Raw genomic sequence first — 16,741 nt, forward strand, 5'->3', positions numbered from 1 at the left:
TGTCACATTTTTGTTGAATTTTTGTCACTTTTTGGTAGAATTTTTGTCACATTTTTGTCAATTTTTTGTCAATTTTTGTCACTTTTTTGTTGAATTTTTGTCACATTTTTGTCACATTTTTGTCAATTTTTTGTCACATTTTGGTTGAATTTTTGTCACTTTTTGGTTGAATTTTTGTCACATTTTTGTTGAATTTTTGTCACTTTTTGGTTGAATTTTTGTCACTTTTTTGTTGAATCTTTGTCACAATTTTGTTGAATTTTTGTCACATTTTTGTCAATTTTTTGTCACTTTTTTGTTGAATTTTTGTTACATTTTTGTTGAATTTTTGTTGCGTTTACATCCATGTTTTCTCCTCATTTTTGTGGCTGTTTTGGTGCTTTTTCCCCAAGAAGCTTCCTGATTAGGGTAAAGCCAAACTGGAGAAAATGGGCTCCGTTCAGGTGGGAGTTCAGAGGTTAAAGAGAATGTTTTTGTCGGAGGAAAAAGCTAAAAAAAAAAAAAGTTTAAAACGAAATAACAAGTGTAAAAGTACAAATCAAACATGTCCTTTCACAGGCTTTACTGCCCGTGAAAGCATCCGCTGCCTCCGGGCGCAGAAACAGTGCCAGGCTCCGGGGCGGGCACGGGGGCGGGCACTGCGCTCCATTATACCCGCACACTGGCCCCACAGGGCACATATCGGCCGCGCTGGGCATTCTGGGAGTACACAATAGTTTCAAGATGGCGGCGAGCAGGAGGCTTGGCAAGGTAAAGCTCCCGGTCGCGCTCCTTTTCTTCGCATTTCCCGCAGGTTCGGCGGTCCCGGGGCGGGGGCGGCGGTTCCGTCCCCGTGTCCCGGGCCCGACACCCCCGGCAGGTCCGCTCACACGGGCTCCGTTCGGGCTCCAGTTCCTCCGCGGGGGGGAAATCCAAAGGGCATCACTGGCTCCGAGTCTCAACCAGCAGCGAACCGGTAAAATAGGCCACGGAATCGAAACTAAAACCCGGCTTTAAACGGATCGAAAGCGGGGTAAATCTCGCCCTGTCCCCCCCCCCCCCTGGCTCTCATCCCGTCGTGGTTTTGTTGGATTCGTGTTGGATTTTCCGTGAGCTCGTTAATAATGATATTGGCTAATCACGGAGCTAGCATAACAGTAATTCCTAACTGCGTTTGGGCTAACGGCTAGCATCCGCCGCTCCCGCTGGAAGATTCTGGACCACGGGCGGTTTTACTAAAGTCACTTCCAGGTTTTATCCGGGGCTGGACGAGCGTGGGGGGGTAAAAACATCATAAACAAACCCCTGATTTAGATTAAAGCGACTGTTGATTCAGGACAAGCCGAGGGAAGGAGTTTAACCTCTTACCCCCCGCTTTAACCGAGGGCTTTTCCTATTACAGCGTAACGACCGTGTATTTACAAACTGTGAGTAACTGTTACTTTGGTTTGAGAGTATTTAGATGCAGTTACTTTACAAATATCGAGGGAAATATCCAGCTACGTATTCACAACATTAAGGATAGACTTTTTAATCTGTTGTTTTTTCCTTCTTAACCTCTTAACTCCCGCCTGAACTGAGAGCGTTTTCTCCAGTTTGGCTTTACCCGAATCAAAAAGCTTCTTGGGGAAAAAAGCAGCAAAATAGACACAAAATATAAGAGGAAAACAAGGATGTAAATGCGACTAATGTGACAAAAATTCAACAAAAAAGTGACAAAAATTCAACAAAAACGTGACAAAAATTTAACAAAAATTTAACAAAAATTCAACAAAATGTGACAAAAATTCATCAAAAAATTGACAAAAATTCAACAAAAATGTGACAAAAATTTGACAAAAATGTGACAAAATTGTGACAAAAATTCAACAAAAAAGTGACAAAAATTCAACAAAAATGTGACAAAAATTTGACAAAAATGTGACAAAAATTCAACAAAAAATTGACAAAAATTCAACAAAAAAGTGACAAAAATTCAACAAAAATGTGACAAAAATTCAACAAAAATGTGACAAAAATTCAACAAAAAAGTGACAAAAATCCAACAAAAAATTGACAAAAATTCAACAAAAATTCAACAAAAATTCAACAAAAATTCAACAAAAACGTGACAAAAATATGACAAAAATTTGACAAAAATTTGACAAAAACGTGACAAAAATTCAACAAAAAATTGACAAAAAATCTGACAAAAACGTGACAAAAATATGACAAAAATTTGACAAAAATTTGACAAAAATGTGACAAAAATTCAACAAAAATTCAACAAAAAAATTCAACAAAAATGTGACAAAAATTCAACAAAAAAGTGACAAAAATTCAAACAAAAATTCAACAAAAAAGTGACAAAAATTCAACAAAAACGTGACAAAAATATGACAAAAATTTGACAAAAATTTGACAAAACGTGACAAAAATTCGACAAAAAATTGACAAAAAATCTGACAAAAACGTGACAAAAATATGACAAAAATTTGACAAAAATTTGACAAAAATGTGACAAAAATTCAACAAAAATTCAACAAAAATGTGACAAAAATTCAACAAAAAAGTGACAAAAATTCAACAAAAATTCAACAAAAAAGTGACAAAAATTCAACAAAACACGTGACAAAAATATGACAAAAATTTGACAAAAATTCAACAAAAACGTGACAAAAATTCAACAAAAATTGACAAAAAAATCTGACAAAAATGTGACAAAAATTCAACAAAAATTCAACAAAAATGTGACAAAAATTCAACAAAAAATTGACAAAAAATCTGACAAAAAATGTGACAAAAATTCAACAAAAAAGTCAACAAAAATTCAACAAAAATTCAACAAAAACGTGACAAAAAATATGACAAAAATTTGACAAAAATTTAACAAAAAGTGACAAAAATATGACAAAAATGTGACAAAAAACGTGACAAAAATTCAACAAAAAATTAACAAAAACGTGACAAAAATTCAACAAAAAAATTGACAAAAAATCTGACAAAAATGTGACAAAAATTCAACAAAAATTCAACAAAAATTCAACAAAAATGTGACAAAAATTCAACAAAAATGTGACAAAAAATTCAACAAAATGTGACAAAAATAAAAAAAAATTCAACAAAATTGTAACATTTTTTTTTTTTAATTCAACAAAAATTCAACAAAAAGTTTTTTTAAAAATTCAACAAATTTTAAAAAAAATTCTACAAAAATGTGACAAAAAATCAACAAAAAAGTGACAAAAAGCAAAGGAAAAAAAAACATAAAAAAGGTGACACAACACAGCAACGCGAGGAAAAAGATCTGTCTTGTGGGTCTTGGCTTTCAAATGAGTGCTACACAGGCCTATATAATAACCAAAGAGGACAGAATGCATTTGGTTCAGGCGGGCGGTAAGAGGTAAGATAAAGATTTAAACCCCCTTATGCCGCCGGTCATACAAACACATGTGTCACATGATGCTGAATCTGCCGCTCCATTGGCCGAGAGCGTGTAAGGAACGGCCGTGTTTTTCCAGACTGAGACATGTTCTTACCTTAGACGAGTTCATGTGTGCCCGTCTGGTCTTCACGCGTGTCCTCAGTCACGTAAACACAGACGGCGTTAGCATTTAGCCTCTCCTCTATAGCCAAATCGGCCTCCAGCACAGAACCTCTGACCTCAAGGTGATTTTGAGAAACATAATGACTCAAATCAGAAGGTACTTTAACATTTTTAGGGTTAAATTGGAGAAATACTGTTAATGCTCCCAATGAGGTCATATCATGAACAACTCTGGCATTTGTAGAAAGTGCACTGGAAAAAAATGACCAAAAAAAACCTACTTGAATTAAGAGATTAAATCTAAAGTCTGAGTAGATTTGGTCTGGTTTTTAGATCACATAAAACATCTCATCACCAATGGAACAAGTCATTATTGTCTTAACTCAGATTATATTGTATAAGTTCATTTGTTTAGCTTGCTTGTTCCATTGGCCTCAGCATTTGTATCTTTATCTTAGCTTAGTCCAAACAGACTCAAATCCAACATAAAGAACCTTTAATCAAGCAATTTTAAGTCATTTATCTCATTTAAGAAGGTATTTTTTCCAGTGTTGTGCTTTACTTTGGCCTAAAACTGGCGGCTTCAGCCCTCGGTCTTTTTACAATGAAAAAAATTGGCAAAAAAACCTTGCCTCCCCTGCCTTACAATATAGTTAAGTAATAATGTAAAAAAGAAAAAGAAAAACGTATTTTATTCTTGGTAAAATACAACCATAACTTTGAATGTAGCTCAATCCGTTTTCCGATTTCGTCGCCTTGTTTTTATATGAAACAGAAAACAATGTATTTTTTTCTTTTCATTTCTGTTAGTGATACTACACAGCAAAAGCTTCAAAAATATATATATAATAATTTTAAATGTTTCCCTTTTCACCTGCAGTGTCTCGCCTTCGTGTTGTTCAAACCTGACGATCACACAGAGAACATTTGAACTCTTGCTAATTACACCGTCATAGAGATCTGAACTCGCTAACGTCGCCAGCTAAATAAAAACCATAACAGAAGCAAAGGAAGCGAGTCTCCGTCAGCTACAGGGTCCAAAGTTGACAAAGTTCATCTTTAATTTAGTCGACTAACACTGGACTGAAGTAGAATGAAACTAGATTAAACCTTCGTGTGAACTGTCATTCTGATACTTCACGTACTTGTATTTCCTTTCGCTTTTCATTATGATGGAAAGTACCTTTTTATATTTGTAGTATCAGTGGTTTTGACAGAGTGAGTTATAGACAAAGAGCTCGAACAGTAAGAGTTCTTTAACCTCTTAACTCCCGCCTGAACCGAGAGCATTTTCTCCAGTTCAGCTTTACCCAAATCCTGTAGGCCAGTGTAGCGCCTTGTTTGAAAGACCTACAAAAATAAATGGATCTTTTTCCTCACATCAGATTTTTTTTCATCACTTTTTTTGTTGGGCAGTCGTCTCGTTTCTGTCAAATGTTCGTGACTTTTTTGTCACTTTTTCAATTTTTTTTTTGTCAAATTCTTATCACTTGTTTGTCCATTTTTTGTCACTTTTTCGTCACTTTTTTTCATTTTTTGGTCAAATTTTTTGAATTTTTTTGTGTCAAATTATCAATTTTTTGTCAATTTTTTGTCACTTTTTCGTCCTTTTTTATCTCAATTTTTCGTCAAATTCTTCTCACTATTTTCTCAATTTTTTGTCCATTTTTTGTCAATTTTTTTGTCATTTTTTCGTCAAATTATTCAATTTTTTTGTCAAATTCTTATCACTTTTTTGTCAATTTTTTGTCAACTTTTTCTAAATTTTTCTTCATTTTTTTGTCTATTTCTTGTCATTTGTAAGTAATTTTTTATCACTTTTTCGTCAATTTTTTCTTACTTTTTTCACATTTTCCTCATTGTTTTCGTCTCAGTTTTGTCGCTATTTTCACACCTTTTTTCCAGAAGCTTTTAGATTGGGGTAAAGCTGGAGAAAGTGTGCTCGGTTCAGGCGGGAGTAACTCATCTAACCAGATTCCAGCAGTTTTCCAACTAAAAGAACTTGTTGGTCAAGCCGTTTCCGAGAAATAGAAACTGAAAGTGCAGCGGATTTACAGTAAACCATGAGCGTGTGTAATCTCTGAGCGGCTGGTTTGAACTCTGTCCGACTGAAAATGCAAATGCAGGTTCAGGTTTGGCAGCATTTCACTTTGAAGGCGTTATATTTAAGATGATCCCTGTGCTGGAATGCTGTGGCTCCACATCCGTCTGTCTTCACTTTATATCAGGACACGATCCTTTTGCTTTCGGTGAGATTGAGCTCCGGGCGTGTCGTTTCTTTATTATCGGGGAAAAGGGTCCGAGGAGGAAACGGCCGCGGCTTTTACGAGTGTTCTTCAGATCTGTGTGTCTGCGAGTTACACATTTACTTTTACTGTTCTCGTTAGGGAAACTCCGTCAGGATATTATCTGCGGTAAAAGCAGACGAGCAGATGAGAAAAACAACTTTGCTTCTAATCAAAAATCCGTTTGAAACTGGCCGGCTTTTTGTGGATTTACATCAGGGGTTCACAAACGTTTCAGAAAATCACCCGATCAACAACAATCTGGGCCCTTCTGTAAAATGTTGATTGGCCTGTGTAATAGTTTAAGGCTTTAAACATTTCAAATCTGGTTTAATGATGTTCACGGAGAGACTGTCTGTTGACATTTGGCATCATTTCCTCTTAACTCCCGCCTGAGAGGATCTTTTTCCTCACGTCATCCGATTTTTTTTTACGTCATTTTTTTGTTGGGTATTCAACTCATTTTTGTAACTTTTTTCGTCATTTTTTTCATCAATTTTTCGTCACTGTTTTGTCACATTTGTCATTTTTTTCGTCGATTTTTCTAATCAAATTTTTATCTTTTTTTTGTCTTTGTCTTTGTCATTTTTATCACAATTTTGTAAATTTTTAGTCATTTTTTAGTCATTTTTCTGTCAAATTTGTGTCATTTTTTCATCAATTTTTCGTCACTATTTTGTCTTTTATTTTTTATTTTTTACATTTTTTGTTATTTTTTTGTCACATTTTTATCAAATTTTTGTCACATTTATGTAGTTTTTTGGTCATTTTTTGGTCAAATTTGTGTCATTTTTTCATCAATTTTTCGTCACTGTTTTGACACTTTTGTCATTTTTTTGTCACATTTCTGTAATTTTTTTTGTCGATTTTTTTAATCAAATTTTTATCTTTTTTTTGTCATTTTTTTGTCAAATTTGTGTCATTTTTTCATCCATTTTTTGTCACTTTTTTGTCTTTGTCATTTTTATCACAATTTTGTCATTTTTTTTATCACATTTTTGTAAATTTTTAGTCCTTTTTTGGTCAAATTTGTGTCATTTTTTCATCAAGTTTTCATCAATTTTTCGTCACTGTTTTGTCACTTTTGTCATTTTTTTCGTAGATTTTTCTAATCAAATTTTTATCTTTTTTTTTGTCAAATTTGTGTCATTTTCATCCATTTTTTGGCACTTTTTTGTCTTTGTAATTTTTATCACATTTTTTTCATCTTTTTGTCACATTTTTTCCATTTTTTTTTTGTTGTCAATTTTTTATCCCTTTTTTGTCTTTTTTTTGGTCCTTTTTCTGTCAAATTTGTGTCATTTTTTCATCAATTTTTCGTCACTTTTTTGTTATTTTTTGGTCAAATTTTTATCACATTTTTGTCAAATTTTTATCACATTTTTGTCAAATTTTTGGTCATTTTTTGGTCAAATTTGTGTCATCTTTTCATCAATTTTTCGTCACTTTTTTGTCACATTTCCATCATTGTTTTGTTGCTATTTTCACACCTTTTTTCCAGAAGCTTTTGGATTGGGGTAAAGCCAAACTGGAGAAAATGTGCTCGGTTCAGGTGGGAGTTAAGGGGTTAAATATGCAGTTTTAAAACAAAATAAATCAAATTCAATGTGAGAAATGTGAAATATATTGTCTCCAGATCAGGGCTGCACGATGTTGAAGTAACTTGGAATAAACGAGTATTTAAAAACACACCTGCAGGTCTTTAGACACATAAGAATCTGTTTTAATCACACTGTAACAACCATCACCGCCGTGTCTGAACCAGAGAGTGAAGCGAACAGGTGTGTGTGTGTTTGTGTGTGCGTGTGTGTGTGTGTGTGCGTGTGTGTGTGTGTGCGTGTGTGCGTGTGTAGTTTTACATTACATTGTTTTATGACTGTTTTATGTCTGTAGCTCAGACCTGTTCACCACAACTGCCTCTGAAATCCCGCACTGTCACTCATAAAGCTGTTACTTCCGTCATGCACGACTGTAATATAGAAGCTGCAGTTACACGTATGACCCGAGGTGGCAGTAGTGAGTATAAAATGGCCAACGTGCATCTAGCCTCTTTCACTAGGAATTAACTATGAAGGGATATTATCAGTTGTCTCAATATCTCCATTAAAGGGGGGGTGTTCTGCTTTTTCCAGTCCCATAGCACCATCTATATCTCACTACAATGATGACAAACCTCCTGTTGGTCTGTAAATGCAGTAAATTTGACAAAAAAAATGCAAAAAATTGACAAAAAATTGACAAAAAATTACAAAAAATTGACAAAAAATGAAAAAAAAAAATACAAAAAAATACAAAAAAATGTGACAAAAAATTACAAAAATGTGACAAAACATTTTTCAAAAATGTGATAAAAATTTGACCAAAAATGCAAAAAATTGACAAAAAATTACAAAAAATTGACCAAAAAAAAATACAAAAAAATGACAAATGTGACAAAAATGAGTTGAACACCCAACAAAAAAATGATGGAAAAAAAATCTGACGTGAGGAAAAAGATCCTCTCAGTTCAGGCGGGAGTTAAGAGGTTAAAGAGGGGGTGTTCTGCTTTCTTCAGTCCCATAGCACAGTCTATATCACACTACAATGATGAGAAACCTTCTGCTGGTCTGTAAATGCAGTAAATTAGAATAACTGCCTTGTATAAAATGTCTCTCTCAAAATGGCTGTAGTGAATGTCTTGAAATCAGTGGGGGGGTCCGCCCCTTTACACCCGTCTCCAGTTGTGCTAGTGGCAGGCCGTGATATTGCAGCCAGCAGCCCAAAAAGCCCTTTTTGTCATAGACACTCATGTAAAAGGAGCAGCCTGTAAAATGGTCCACAGGGCATCTGGAGTTTCAGACTGAGGCAAATATATTTCTTAAAAATTACTATTTTTAGGACATGGACTTTTTTTCTTCGAAAAAAAATTGTAAAGCATCAAAAATACATTTTTAAAAGTTTTCTAATGACGTGACGTCACCAGGGCCGCAGACGTGCGCGAGCGTGTGCATGATGACTCATGAACGAGCAGAGTTCTCCCTCGTGTGATTTAGCGGCTGAAGTCTGAGCAAAACAAATGAACTGGACTAAAAACAAGGATAAACGACAACTAACAAACATCTCAAGTAAGTTTATGTTTCTCTAAGTCTTTAGCCAAAAACTAAATACGAAATGTATGATGAATATAACATGTGTTTATAGCATTGGATTATGGTTAATAAGAAACAACTAGTCTACATGTTATTAAACTCATTTCTGAAAATTAAATAATGGCACTAATAACCTGTAACTGTTTTATTAATTAAAAAAATACTAGCAGCATTTAATGTACTTATGTACATGTACATTATTTGTGTAAGTAGAATGAAACACACAAAAAATGCATGATTTCCGCATCTGTCCTGGATCCAGTACAGTACAGTACAGTACAGTACAGTACAGTACAGTACAGTACAGTACAGTACAGGACAGGACAGGACAGGACAGGACAGTACAGGACAGGACAGGACAGATAAATGCTATATAAAAAACAATATCTCACATTTTACCAATGAAAATATAATATAAAACACTTTTGCAGTGCTCATTCTTTGTATTTCAGCCAAACAATTCTAGTTATGATGTTATACTAGCAAATACAGTGAAGTAATAACTCGATTTTTATCCATTCTATCACAATATCAAGACTTCCAGCACTTACGAAACTTCCCAGAAAAGTGACCGAGCGGAAGTTCATGAGCGCGGCTACGTACGTCCGAAGGGCCGCTAAGCGCCCGGTTGTTCAAAGAGCGGGCTAAACTAGCTTTTTAAGCCCCGCACTGACAAACTAACCCCCAAAGTCATCGTAGCATGGTAGCTTATTCGCCTGAAATGGCCTTAAAAAAACATTTTGTATTTAAAGAACGATGATATTAAGAGATTTTACTTTTTGCGTAATGGCGTCCGCTCGGCTCTGAGGCTTCGTCGGCAGCCGTGCGCGCTCACGCTGCTTTCACCCACTTGGGCCGTGGGGAGCATAGATACAGATGACGCGTCATACGGGTACTTTGGGCCGTTATGGCGGACGAAACTGGAGTCATGCGCCACTGAGCACCTCTATGTAAAGAGATAGGAGCTGGGACAACATGCCTCTTCCATGTATATATTTCTATGCTTGAAATAGGCCTCTGTCTCTTTAAGAACCTCTGAGCCTTTAGACACGCCCCCTCCACACGCTGTCTGTGGCATCAGTGGGGAGGGGGTTCTGCTGAGGAGCAGTGGTTGGTTACTCGGCTGGTGACCAAAGCTCGGAGGCGTCTCCAGGAGGTGGGGGCGTTCCTAGGAGGACTCGGGCAAAACTATCCCTAAAATGGCCGCCATCAGAGTTTTTACAGATTACTCAGAAATACGTGAATGTGCCAAGTCAACACTTCAGCCATGTTTTTAATGGCTGACGGATCCTAACCCGTCATCTGGATGTTCTTTCAAAATGAAGATTCTACTGTAACATTTGTAAAAAGCCTAAATCATCATGACTGTTTTTAACTTGATCTCGTGCCAACGCCCAGCTGGTCACGGCTTCACCCGTGTCAGATACACATACATGTGAGTCGCACACGCATGTTTAATTCTCCTTTTCATCCGTGTTTTTCTGCAGGAACTTGAAGAGATTCGCAAAGCAGGGTTGAAAAATTTCAGAAACATCCTAGTGGACGAAGCCAACCTATTGTCATGGCAAGGACTCATCGTTCCTGTGAGTAACTCGTGTCTATTATGCTTTATTATTATTCCTATTCTACTTTATTATTATGTCCATTTTACTTTATTATTATTCCTCCATTTTACTTTATTATTATTCCTCCATTTTACATTATTATTATTCCTCCATTTTACATTATTATTCCTCCATTTTACTTTATTATTATTCCTCCATTTTACTTTATTATTATTCCTCCATTTTACATTATTATTCCTCCATTTTACATTATTATTATTCCTCCATTTTACATTATTATTATTCCTCCATTTTACTTTATTATTATTCCTCCATTTTACATTATTATTATTCCTCCATTTTACTTTATTATTATTCCTCCATTTTACATTATTATTCCTCCATTTTACATTATTATTATTCCTCCATTTTACATTATTATTATTCCTCCATTTTACTTTATTATTATTCCTCCATTTTACATTATTATTATTCCTCCATTTTACTTTATTATTATTCCTCCATTTTACTTTATTATTATTCCTCCATTCTACTTTATTATTATTCCTCCATTTTACTTTATTATTATTCCTCCATTTTACATTATTATTATTATTCCTCCATTTTACATTATTATTATTCCTCCATTTTACATTATTATTATTATTCCTCCATTTTACTTTATTATTATTCCTCCATTTTACATTAGTATTATTATTCCTCCATTCTACTTTATTATTATTCCTCCATTTTACTTTAGTATTATTCCTCCATTTTACTTTATTATTATTCCTCCATTTTACATTATTATTATTCCTCCATTTTACTTTATTATTATTATTCCTCCATTTTACTTTATTATTATTCCTCCATTTTACATTATTATTATTCCTCCATTTTACTTTATTATTATTCCTCCATTTTACTTTATTATTATTCCTCCATTTTACTTTATTATTTAATTCCTCCATTTTACTTTATTATTCCTCCATTTTACTTTATTATTATTCCTCCATTTTACATTATTATTATTCCTCCATTTTACTTTAGTATTATTCCTCCATTTTACTTTATTATTATTCCTCCATTTTACATTATTATTATTCCTCCATTTTACTTTATTATTATTCCTCCATTTTACTTTATTATTATTCCTCCATTTTACTTTATTATTATTCCTCCATTTTACATTATTGTTATTCCTCCATTTTACTTTATTATTATTCCTCCATTTTACATTATTATTATTCCTCCATTTTACTTTATTATTATTCCTCCATTTTACTTTATTATTATTCCTCCATTTTACTTTATTATTATTCCTCCATTTTACTTTATTATTATTCCCATTCTACTTTATTATTATTCCTCCATTTTACTTTATTATTATTCCTCCATTTTACTTTATTATTATTCCTCCATTTTACTTTATTATTATTCCTCCATTTTACTTTATTATTATTCCTCCATTCTACTTTATTATTATTCCTCCATTTTACATTATTATTATTATTCCTCCATTTTACATTATTATTATTATTCCTCCATTTTACATTATTATTATTCCTCCATTTTACATTATTATTATTCCTCCATTTTACATTATTATTATTCCTCCATTTTACATTATTATTATTCCTCCATTTTACTTTATTATTATTCCTCCATTTTACTTTATTATTATTCCTCCATTTTACTTTATTATTATTCCTCCATTTTACTTTATTATTATTCCTCCATTTTACATTATTATTATTCCTCCATTTTACATTATTATTATTCCTCCATTTTACATTATTATTATTCCTCCATTTTACATTATTATTATTCCTCCTTTTTACTTTATTATTATTCCTCCATTTTACATTATTATTATTCCTCCATTTCACTTTATTATTATTCCTCCATTTTACTTTATTATTTAATTCCTCCATTTTACTTTATTATTATTCCTCCATTTTACATTATTATTATTCCTCCATTTTACATTATTATTATTATTCCTCCATTTTACTTTATTATTATTCCTCCATTTTACATTATTATTATTCCTCCATTTTACATTATTATTATTATTCCTCCATTTTACATTATTATTATTCCTCCATTTTACTTTATTATTATTCCTCCATTTCACTTTATTATTATTCCTCCATTTTACATTATTATTATTCCTCCATTTCACTTTATTATTATTCCTCCATTCTACTTTATTATTATTCCTCCATTTTACTTTATTATTATTCCTCCATTTTACTTTATTATTATTCCTCCATTTTACTTTATTATTATTCCTCCATTTTACTTTATTATTATTCCTCCATTTTACATTATTATTATTCCTCCTTTTTACTTTATTATTATTCCTCCATTTTACTTTATTATTATTCCTCCATTTTACTTTATTATTATTCCTCCATTTTACATTATTATTATTCCTCCATTCTACTTTATTATTATTCCTCCATTTTACTTTATTACTATGTCCATTCTACTTTATTTATCTGTCTCTTTAGATGAAAAACAAACTGCTGATTGTTTTTATATTGTGCTCTGTGATCTGACCTGTTGCGCCCCCTGGTGTTGATCAAAGTGAGGTCTCCTGGTTTGAATGTTTTGTGTGACGTGTTTCTCTTCCAGGACAATCCTCCGTACGACAAAGGCGCCTTCAGGATTGAGATCATCTTCCCCACGGAGTACCCGTTCAAACCCCCCAAGATCACGTTCAAAACCCGGATCTACCACCCCAACATCGACGAGAAGGGCCAGGTGTGTCTGCCCGTCATCAGCGCCGAGAACTGGAAACCCGCCACTCGGACCGACCAAGGTGCGTGTGGGTCAAACCGGGTTAAACCGGGTTAAAGCGGGTTAAACTGGGTTAAACCGGGTTAAACTGAGTTAGACAGAGTTAAATCTGAGTTAAATCTGAGTTAAACCGGGTTAAACCGAGTCAAACCGAGTCAAACCGGGTTAAACCGAGTTAAACAAGAGTTAAACCAGAGTTAAAACTGAGTTAAACAAGAGTTAAACAAGAGTTAAACAAGAGTTAAACAAGGGTTAAACCGGGTTAAACCGGGTTAAACTGAGTTAAACTGAGTTAAACCTGGTTAAACCAGAGTTAAACCGGGTTAAACCGAGTTAATCATGAGTTAATCATGAGTTAAACCGAGTCAAACTGAGTTAAACCTGAGTTAATCATGAGTTAAACTGAGTTAAACCAGAGTTAAACCAGAGTTAAACCAGAGTTAATCATGAGTTAAACTGAGTTAAACCAGAGTTAAACCAGAGTTAATCATGAGTTAAACTGAGTTAAACCAGAGTTAAACCAGAGTTAAACCAGAGTTAAACCAGAGTTGAACAAGAGTTGAACAAGAGTTGAACAAGAGTTGAACAAGAGTTGAACAAGAGTTGAACAAGAGTTAAACAAGAGTTAAACAAGAGTTAAACAAGAGTTAAACTAGAGTGAAACAAGAGTGAAACAAGAGTGAAACAAGAGTGAAACAAGAGTGAAACAAGAGTGAAACAAGAGTGAAACAAGAGTGAAACAAGAGTGAAACAAGAGTGAAACAAGAGTGAAACAAGAGTTAAACTAGAGTTAAACTAGAGTTAAACGAGAGTTAAACGAGAGTGAAACGAGAGTGAAACGAGAGTGAAACGAGAGTGAAACGAGAGTGAAACGAGAGTTAAACGAGAGTTAAACTAGAGTGAAACGAGAGTGAAACGAGAGTGAAACGAGAGTGAAACGAGAGTGAAACGAGAGTGAAACGAGAGTGAAACGAGAGTGAAACGAGAGTGAAACCAGAGTTAAACCAGAGTTAAACCAGAGTTAAACCAGAGTTAAACCAGAGTTAAACCAGAGTTAAACCAGAGTTAAACCAGAGTTAAACCAGAGTTAAACCAGAGTTAAACCAGAGTTAAACCAGAGTTAAACCAGAGTTAAACCAGAGTTAAACTAGAGTTAAACTAGAGTTAAACCAGAGTTAAACCAGAGTTAAACCAGAGTTAAACCAGAGTTAAACCAGAGTTAAACCAGAGTTAAACCAGAGTTAAACTAGAGTTAAACTAGAGTTAAACCAGAGTTAAACCAGAGTTAAACCAGAGTTAAACCAGAGTTAAACCAGAGTTAAACCAGAGTTAAACCAGAGTTAAACCAGAGTTAAACTAGAGTTAAACTAGAGTTAAACTAGAGTTAAACGAGAGTTAAACGAGAGTTAAACGAGAGTTAAACGAGAGTTAAACGAGAGTTAAACGAGAGTTAAACGAGAGTTAAACGAGAGTTAAACGAGAGTTAAACGAGAGTTAAACGAGAGTTAAACGAGAGTCAAACGAGAGTCAAACGAGAGTCCAAACGAGAGTCAAACGAGAGTCCAAACGAGAGTCCAAACGAGAGTCCAAACGAGAGTCCAAACGAGAGTCCAAACGAGAGTCCAAACGAGAGTTCAAACGAGAGTTAAACCTGGGTTAAACGAGAGTTCAAACCAGAGGGAAGTGTTTTTTCTGTCGTTAAAGTTTCTTGGTTGAAAGAATAATCTGTGTTCCATTTGTAGAAGTAAACTCAGGCGTAGCTCCTTTTACTCCAGCTCGGTCACAGTGTTTCTGGTGTGTTTTCCAGTAATCCAAGCGCTCATCGCCCTGGTGAACGACCCGCAGCCGGAGCACCCCCTCCGGGCGGACCTCGCAGAAGAATTCTCAAAGGACCGTAAAAAATTCTTGAAGAACGCGGAAGAGTTTACAAAGAAACACGGAGAGAAGCGACCAATGGACTGATGCCGCTCGTCTTTTCTCTGTCTTTCTCCTCCCTCCTCCCCCTCCTCCTCCTCTTCCTCCTCCTCCTCCTCCTCCATCTTTCACGCCCGACCAAAAAAAGAAACCAAACGCCCCCCCCTTCACTCCTCCCCCCACACCCCCCGACACCCTCCGGACCAGACACTCTCCTCCGCTTCTCTCCTCTTTGGCCGTTCTCATTTTTCTTAAAGCATATATGTACATGAAGCAGCATTCAGACGAGAAGTTTGTGATTTTTTTTCTTTTGTGATTTCCTCCATATTCTCATCCGGCGTTCTGTCGAAGCTCTGGTGTAGACTTATTTTGAGCTGATAAACAGGTTTGTTTACTCGTTTTTATTTCGTTCATTGGTCGTTCGTTCTGTGGCCGTCGGTTTAAAAAAGTGGATGGGGCCGAAGACGGAGCCCTGAGGAACTCCCAAAGTAGATTTGCACTGAATTCCCCCGTCACTTCTCAGTTTTTAAACGTAAAAGAAAGGGGTCGTTATTCTGAGTCACGGCCGCCGAGCACAAATTAGAATGTGATCGAGACGTCCAGGATGAGGAGCTTTTGTTTTATTTTTCCTTTTTTTTTTTTTTATCGTGAGCGTGTTCGGAAAAAAAACAAAAAACCACAGCAATAGTTTCACATCTTCTCATTGGTCACTCACGTCACGTCCCGCCTTCTCCACGTTTTGAGTTTTTTTAAAAGAGACGGCGTCGTTCGCGGTTCTCCACGCCATTTCCCCCCCCGTGCATGTGAGCGGCCTCGCCAACGCCCCGCCCACGCCCCGCCCCCCCCTTCGGTCGCCCGGAGACGCAGCCCTTTACCACGCCCACGCAGCCGCCGGGGCCGAGAGGGGGGTCCCCTGTTAACCGGGGGGGGGTGCCGGGACATGGAAAAACGACCACTATGTAACAGCTCTGACACGGTCCCGGTCTTGTTTCATAAATAAAGATGGCTACCGCTGGATCTCACGTCTCCCTTTATTAGCGCCGTCGTGTCAGACTCCTCCCCCCCCGAACACCGACTCTGCACTGACACACACTGTAAATGTCCCCGGGCGACTGAGAGCCTCAGCTTTTTTTAACCCCTTAACTCCCGCCTGAACCGAGAGCATTTTCTCCAGTTTTGCCCAAATCCTGTGGGCCAGTGTAACGCCTCATTTGAAAGCTAAGACCTACAAAAGTAAATTGATCTTTTTGTTGGGCGGTCGTCTCATTTCTGTCAAATTTTCATGACTTTTTTTGTCACTTTTTCGTCAAATCTTTAATTTTTTTGTCAAATTCTTATCAATTTTTTGTCCATTTTTTATCTAAATTTTTTCTCAATTTTTTGTCACTTTTTTGTCAAATTTTTTATCCATTTTTGTCGGTTTTTGTACATTTTTTGTAAAGTTTTTGTCACTTTTTCGTCATTTTTTTCATTTTTTTTGTACATTTTGTCACTTTTTCGTCTAATTATTCACATTTTTTTTGTCAAATTCTTATCACTTTTTTGTCCATTTTTTCCTCA

The 16,741-nt window shown here is 35.3% G+C and overlaps 1 protein-coding gene across 1 annotated transcript; it reads left to right on the forward strand.

The window, feature by feature from the left end:
* The first annotated feature begins 669 nt into the window (after positions 1 to 669).
* Positions 670 to 15,423, forward strand: LOC306960639 (ubiquitin-conjugating enzyme E2 L3). Its single transcript, XM_079553111.1, has 4 exons — positions 670 to 750; positions 10,406 to 10,501; positions 13,103 to 13,289; positions 15,075 to 15,423. Exons 1-4 carry the CDS (start codon positions 724 to 726, stop codon positions 15,227 to 15,229), a joined length of 465 nt encoding a protein of 154 aa, XP_079409237.1. The 5' UTR covers positions 670 to 723; the 3' UTR covers positions 15,230 to 15,423.
* Positions 15,424 to 16,741: the final 1,318 nt, after the last annotated feature.

Source organism: Gobius niger (assembly GCF_951799975.1).
Source record: "Gobius niger genome assembly, chromosome: 1".
NCBI lineage: Eukaryota > Metazoa > Chordata > Actinopteri > Gobiiformes > Gobiidae > Gobius > Gobius niger.

Bases quoted from the DNA above. Each gene is read 5' to 3' on its own strand.
- LOC306960639 (XM_079553111.1), top strand. From the start codon at position 724: ATGGCGGCGAGCAGGAGGCTTGGCAAG. The intron at 751-10,405 runs GTAAAGCTCCCG...GTTTTTCTGCAG, and splicing joins CGAGCAGGAGGCTTGGCAAG to GAACTTGAAGAGATTCGCAA. The intron at 13,290-15,074 runs GTGCGTGTGGGT...TGTGTTTTCCAG, and splicing joins CGCCACTCGGACCGACCAAG to TAATCCAAGCGCTCATCGCC.